The sequence below is a fragment of the Echinops telfairi genome, unplaced genomic scaffold (assembly GCF_000313985.2).
Source record: "Echinops telfairi isolate 266 unplaced genomic scaffold, ASM31398v2 ScPeMD7_7469;HRSCAF=8507_1, whole genome shotgun sequence".
NCBI lineage: Eukaryota > Metazoa > Chordata > Mammalia > Afrosoricida > Tenrecidae > Echinops > Echinops telfairi.
The window spans coordinates 76,174,501-76,182,351 of NW_022111373.1; the positions used below are offsets into that span (position 1 = coordinate 76,174,501).

The following is a 7,851-nucleotide window of genomic DNA, read 5'->3' on the forward strand; positions in this document are numbered from 1 at the left end:
TACTAAAGTGCTGGACACAGATGACGTACATACAGATTGTGATGAGTTGTATGAGCCCCTAATAAAATGATTATTTTTAAAAAAATCTAAGCATAATTTCTGAGCTTACTTTAAATGCTTAGTTTACTTATAAGCTTGCTGAAATAAGGCTGTTTTATAGTGGCTTTATATCTACATCTCAGAAAAAATACCAAAATAACTTAGGGTGGATGTTTACTGTTTGAAAAGTTTTTTGAATTGATTATTCATCCACATGAAGGGGGGGAAAAGCAAAAACAAATACTTTGGGTCCCAATTCATTTAAAACAATAATTACTTTTACATTACTCAAACAGTAAATTACTACTTTATGGAAAGGTATTTTACAACCTCTAGGAAAAGAAAAGTCTTTATGATTAATATAAGTTGAAATAGGTATATCAAAATACAAAACAGTTCAACTGTTATAAACATCTCCTAAATTCTAGTACTCATTCTTACACTCTAATTTAAAAAGAAAGACCTAACCTAATAGTACTTTTGCAAGATATTTCAGGGCCCTTATTTTGAATACCAGTTACTCTGCAATGACAGTGATGCCTTAATGGGCTGCTGACATGTGTAAAGGCTGTCTCTCCCCCTCCCCAGATAGTCTTCCATTTGGGGCTGCTAACTTGGTGCTTCTCCTACCTCCTATCTTGTGGCCAGTTGGGTTTTCTCTGGCAGTGCAATCTTGGAGAGAACTGTTTTCAAATAAAAATCGCATCGAGTAACGTGTAAAACCAATGACAATATATTTTGTGTTCACAAAGGGAGAGCACCATGGGAATCCTGACCATATTTTTCTCTGGGCTTATAGACTTTTCTGGTTTTTCCCCTCTAGCTTACCTAATGGTTCATAGATATTCTGAGCAGGTAAAGTAGCCAGAAGTTAGGAAGGGAGGGCGAGCTGATAACAAGGATGACTGTATAACCCCACTCGAGGGAAATGAGCATCAGAATTTTAGGTGAATGGATACATTAGGTAGTGTAAATTATGGCAAAAAAATAATATATAATATATTAAGAGTTCAAGGGGGTTATAGGGTGGGGTAAGGAAGGGATAAAGGAAGCTGATTTCAAGGAGCTCAAGAAGAAAAAATATATACTGAAAATTATAATGGCAGCAATTAAACAACTACACTTGATCTAATGGAATTATGGATTATAATAAGATCTGTAAGAGTTCCCAATAAAATTTTTAAAAATGGATTTGAAAAATGTTAAATGTTTCTCACTTAAAAATGAAAAAACTACTAATATTACATCTGAACCCATCAGTTCAAACATTTTAACTATTATAGCCCTTAATAGCCTTTTAAGTACCTGCACTGGCTGTCAGTGTTGTTTTTTGCTCAATCCTGAAACGAATTTCCTTTACGACTTCCTCAGCTGATGTTCCAAAAACAACCGAGTGTTGGAGTTTCAAAGGATTGTTCTGTTCTTCAGAGTTCACTTGGAAAGGAATTTCTGGAGCTTGTAAGCCAGGAGAACTATCTTCAAAAAGCAATGGAGAGACGGATAGTTCATGCTCACTCAATATATGATCTTCTTCTCTTGGTTTCTCTAAATTATAAAAGAAATATTAATTCTCATTTTAAGAAGTACATACTTCATAAGTTTGGTTCCCCTGTATTCTTTCCTAAGACCGAAAAAAAAAATCAAGTTTAATTTTGTTTTAAACGGTCAAGTCAGAAATGTTACTTTGCATTTTCTAACAAAAAACAAGATTCCAAGTTTTCCTTTAAAAAAGATTTCCATCCCAACTCTATGTAGTTTTAAAAGAAATATCCCATGTAAAACTCACTAATTTTTATACTTACAATACTGAAAACTCAGAATTTGATTTACCGTATACACTCGAGTATAAGCTGACCTGAATATCTGCTGAGGCACCTAATTTTACCACAAAAACTACATAAAAGATGTGCTGGACAACGTGGTAACCAATAGAGAGAAGACTAAAATAATTCCACTGAAAAAGAGGACCAGACAAGGATGCCCCTAGTCCCCACTCCTATTTAACATCAGACTGGAGGTCCCAGCTAACAACATAAGACAGAGAAAAGGTATTTGCATGGGGAAGGAAGAGGCAAAACTATTGTTATTCACAGATGATATAATTTTATTTATCAAAAATCCCCAAAAACTCCACAAGTGGAGTGTAGGAAGCGATAGAGGAATATGGCAGAGTGGCAGGATACAAGAACAACAAACAGAAGTCTATCGGACTGCTATACACATCGGATAAGACCACAGAAGAGGAGATCAAAAAGGTAGCACCCTTTGTAATAGCCAAGCACAAATTGAAATATCTAGGGATATACCTGACTAAAAGAACAAAAGATTTTTGTGAGGAAAACTACAGAACACTCATACAAGAAACCACAAATGGAAGAATGTCCCATGCTCTTGGACTGGAAGACTCAATATAGTAGAGATGCTAGGTCTGCCAAAAGCACTATATACATTTAATGCTATCCCCATACAAATACCATCATCCTTCTTCAAAGGATTGGAAAAACTGATTACAACTTCACATGGAGAGAGAACAAGCCCAGAATTAGCGAGAACTCCTCAAGAAGAGGACAAAGTGGGAGGGCTTGCTCTTCCTGACTTTAGCACATATTATACAGGCACAGTGGTCAAAACAGAGTGGTAGTGGTATAATGACAGATATTCAGAGCAATGGAAAAGAGCTGAAAACTGATTTTTGATAAGGGCCCCCAAAATATCAAATGGGAAGCGGATGCCCTCTTCAATTAAGTGGGCTTGAAAAAATGGATATCTACCAGCAGAAAAATGAAGCAAGACCCTTACCTCACTCCGAGCACAAGCATAAACTCAAGGTGGATCACAGGTCTTGAGGTAAAACCCCAAACTATTAGGGCCATCAATGAGGGAAGTGGGACAAACCTGAGAACTTTGACTCAGGGAATACAAAGGCTATCAAAAATAGGGAAGGGCACAAACACAGAGGAGGCACAAATTGACAAGTTGGGTTTATTGAAGATAAAACACCTGTGTACATAAAAAAAATTCACCAAGAGAGCAATAAGGGAGCCCATGGACTGGAAAAACATCTTTAGCAATGACAAACACATCAGACAAAGGCCTTATTATTAAAATCTACAATACTCTGCTAACTTACAATAAGAAAAAAACCAATTGTCCACTGAGGAAGTGGGTAAGGACCTGAATAGATGTTTCACAAGGGCAGAAATCCAAATGGCCAATAAACATATGAGAACATGTTCCAAATCCTTAGACATGAAAGAAATGCAAATTAAAACAACTATGAGATGCCTCCTAACACCCTCAAAGATAGCCCAATAAAAAATCCCAGAAAGTAACAAGTGTTGGAAGTGCTGTGCAGAAATAGGAGTTGTTGTGTCCACTGGTGGTGGATCTGTAGGTAGGTACAGCCATTAGGGAAATTGGTTTGGTGATACCGAAAACAAATCAAGCTACCATATGACCCAGCAATCCCCCTACTGGGCATATACCCATAAGAGGCAAGAAATAAACCACGGCCAGACATCTGTGCTCCAATGTCATCGTGGCACAGTTCATTCACAATTGCAAGGAGTTGGAAACAACCCATCAATGGAATTTCCATCAACGGAAGAATGGATTAAAAAATTGTGGTACATATATACAATGGAGAATTGGGATGATAGTGGCGGGGAGGAAGCATTAAGAAGTAGAGGAAAGTTGTATGTTTCATTAGCGCTATATCAGTACACCCTGACTAGCTCGACTCCTCCCTTCTTTAAGGGGATGTCCAGCTGCCTACAGAGTAGCTTTGGGTCTCAACTCCATACTCCCCCTCATTCACAATGGTATGATTTTTTTGTTCTTTGATGCCTGATACTTGATCCCATCAACACCTCATGATCACACAGGTTGGTGTGCTTCTTCCATGTGGGCTTTGTTGCTTCTCAGCTATATGGCTGTTTAGACCCTAGATGCTTTATCTTTTGATAACCAGGCACCATCAACTTTCTTTACCACATTTGCTTATGCACCCACTTTGTCTTCAGTGATTGTGTTGGGAAGGTGAACATCAAGGAATGCCAGTTTAATAGAACAAAGTGTTCTTGCATTGAGGGAGTACTTGAGTAGAGGCCCAATGTGCATTTGCTACCTTAATATGTGCACATAGATCTATTCCCCCATCATCATATATAAATATATTTACATATATACATGCCTGTATTTAGACCGCTATAAATGCCCTTTACCTCCTAGTTCTTTCCTCTATTTCCTTTTACTTTCTTCTTGTCCCACTATCATGTTCAGCCTTCATTTGGGTTTCAGTAATTCCTCTCAGTTACATTGCCCTTGATCAAGCCCTACCAGGCCTCCTATACTCTCCTCACCATTGATCACTTGTTGTTCCCTTGTCCCTGGGTTTCCTAACTCCCACTTCCTTTCCCCCACCTCCCCCTTTCCCATGTCCTCCCAGAATTGTCAGTCCTGTTGTGTTCTCCTCCAGATTGTTTATCCCGCCTATCTTATCTAGATAGACCTGCAGAGATAACAGTATGCACACACAAAAATACAAGACAGAGCAAAACAAAGCAACAAAAGAAAACAAAACAACAATAACAAAAAAACCAATGACAAAATAAAAAGCCTATAAGTAATTCAAGGTCTGTTTTTTGACCTTTAAGAGTTTTCCTGTTGGGGCCCCACACCTTGCCCCAAAGTATTTTTGGTATCCCCTGAAGACTTCGTTGCTCTGTTTCCCCTTGCACACCTTTAGTGTTGCACACCTTTAGTGTTTTGCCTCAGTGTGGTGGGGTCAGATAGGGCACAATTCCTGCACTGTGTCTCCAGTGTTGTCCCCGTAGTGCTCTGGGTCAGTGAGGGACATCATGTCTCATAGTGGGGCCGACCCTATGGTCTTTTCTCTGCTTTGACTGCTCTGAGTGGGAATAACATTCTCAGAACTTGGTGGGCCAGGATGTGCTCCACTCTCTCTTCCTCGCCCTTCATTTGCTCCTGTGTTCTCTGATCAGACATGTCCCTCTCTCTCAGCTATAGCTTCAGTGCTATCCTCTTCCATGATTTTATTACATATAAAAGCTTTCCCAAATTGAGGTCGATGCAGAAACAAAATTAAAATTTCTATTTTCAAGACATACATTAATGCACATTACTCAAAAAATTAACTTGGCTTTCAGGAAGATTTTTTAAAGATATTGTTTATGAAATTGTAAACTTCTAACAAACATCTGTGAATAATACAACTAGCTTCTGATTAGTTTCAAAATTTAAAGTATGCAATATGAGTTAAGTTATAGGTGGTTGGTTTCCAAATCTGAGTTCCCAGATTACATACAAATTAGCCTTACTTCAAACTGTACATCAGCTATATCAATTCTTTTAATTTTCAAGATTAAAAGACAGAAGGTTTTATTGTAGTCAAGACATTATTATTTTTAAAAGTAAAGTAAAAATCCCAATTTGCTTATTATATAATTTTATTTTCATTTTTCATAAGTGGAATGTAAATCTACACATTTAAGTGTAGTTAAATCTACACTGATTTAAGAGGGAATTGAGACTTGAAGGTGGTTGAAGTTATATCTACCTGGTCCTGAACATCCATCTCTACCTAGACAGGGTGAAATTGAGATTAAAAACAAAAGCTGCTGGAAAAAACAGGTAAGAGACCAAGTAAGGAACCTGTCACGTACGTTCACAAGCCCCTTTCACAGTTTCTTAAGCTATGTTGTATATCTCATGGCTCTACCAGTCTGCTCTCAGCTGAGCCACTCTGACAACAGGAGTTTCAGAGAGGAAGGGAAGACATGATGCCGCTGCACAGTGCAGTTACCTTTCCAACCTGAACTTCTCTGTGAGGCCTTGCTGTGAAACCAGCTGCTGAGTGGTTTCTTGTAGCCTTCTGATAGAAATAGTTCCATTATCCCCATAAATGAGATAATCAGAGTATAAAAGCAAGGTTTCTTACAATCTGAAACACTAGAATTACAGCATCCCAAGGGGAATGACAAGGGCTAAAAAAATGTAAGAGATTTCAAAGTTCCTTCCTTGACATTCATCACTCAGACGGCAAAAATAAACACTTTATAATAATTGTTTTATGGATATAGAGACACAGTACTTAACACTGCATTCCCAAGGGCAAGCCACCTTTTGAAAATGAAGCAAAAAGTAGAACAGGATCTTTTATTTTAGAAGAATATTTAGAAGAGTTCCAACTCACTGGCTAATAGGGTTCCACTGCATGTGAGATCAGACATGCCTGAAAGCTCAGCCCATGGGTTTCCAAGGAGAATAAGTTAAACTACTTATGTATGAAGAGGAAAACATACAAATTAATATTTAAAGAGCAATGTCGCTGTTGTTAGAGGCCTTTGAGTTGGGTGTGACTCATAGTAACAGTGCGTACAACAGAAGGAAACACTGCCTTGTCCAGCACCATTGTCACAATTGTTGCCATGTTTGAGTCCATTATCCATCTCCTTCAGAGTCTTCCTCTTTTGCTCTGCCCCTGTACTTTACCAAGCATGATATCTTTTCCAGGGACAGGCCTCCCTGATAACATATCCCAAGTACATGAAGTGAGGTAAAATAAAGTCCTTCACAACTTCAGTCTTTTTCTGTTTATCATTTGGTGGTTTCATTGTGAGAACTTTTGTTTCTTGACATTGAGTTGCATTCCACACTGAAGATGGCAGCCTTTGACTTTCATTAGCAAGTGCTTCAAGTCCTCCTTACTTTCAGCAAGCAAGTTCATGTCGTCTATATATCAGAGGCTGTCAATATTATCTTCCTTCAATCTTGATGCTGCTTCTTCCTCCTATAATCCAGCATCTCAGATCATTTGCTCAGCATAAAGACTGAGTAAGTAAGTATGTTGGAAGGATACAATCCTGATGTACAACTCCCCTGATTGTAAACCCTTGTTCTGTACAACTGTTGTTCAAAAACAGTCTCTTGGTCTATGTATAGACTCCCCATGAGCTCAATGAACTATGCTGGAATCTACATTCTTAATGTTATCCATAGTTATTATGACCCACAAAGTCTAATGTCTTTGCAGAAATCTTTCACAACACAACCATCTTTCTGGTATTCTCTGTTTTCAGCCAAGATCCATCTGATGTCAGCAGTGATATCCCTTACTCCATGTCCTTTTTCTGAATCCTGCTTAACTATATAGCAGCTTGAGGTCTGTGTACTACTTGCAACCATTTTAAAATTACCTTCAAAATGATTTGTGTACTAATGATACTGCTGGATAATTTGCACATTCTTTGGGGCCACATTTCTTAGCAATTGGCACAAATATGAATCTCTGCCAGTCAGGTGGCCATATAGCATCTTCCCAATTTCTTAGAAAGGTGAGTGAGTACTTCCAAATGCTTGTTGGAACATTTTAGTTAGTATTCTGAAAATCTGTGTTTTGTAATGCGTTGAGTGTAGCTTGGATGTTGTCCTGAAATACCATCATTTAAAAAATTATATGCTACTGTGGCTGTCTTCTAATCTGGTATCAATTTAAGGAGTAAGATTGTAGGGGTGGAGTCTAGGCTGTCAATCTGGAGATAGCCAATAAGGCTTCTGTGTCGGCCCAGCCTGCGTGATCACGAGGTGCTGAAGGGATCAGTTATCAGGCATCAAAGAACAAAAAAATATATCATTGTGTGCTCACATCCCTGATACGATCGCTGAAGACAAATGGGTGCATAAGCAAATGTGGTGAACAAATCTGATGATGCCTGGCTATCAAAAGATATAGCATCTGGGGTCTTAAAGGCTTGAAGGTAAACAAGCAGCCATCTAGCTCAGAAGCAACAA

The 7,851-nt window shown here is 38.4% G+C and overlaps 1 protein-coding gene across 2 annotated transcripts in view; it reads right to left on the bottom strand.

Moving 5' to 3' along the window:
- Positions 1-7,851, bottom strand: part of POLK (DNA polymerase kappa) — a 68,616-nt gene that overhangs the window by 18,552 nt on the left and 42,213 nt on the right. For both annotated transcript variants that reach the window (XM_045285084.1, XM_004703531.2), the window contains exon 6: positions 1,345-1,584. In XM_045285084.1, the coding sequence (XP_045141019.1) occupies positions 1,345-1,584 (240 nt within the window). The remainder of the gene's footprint in view (positions 1-1,344; positions 1,585-7,851) is intronic.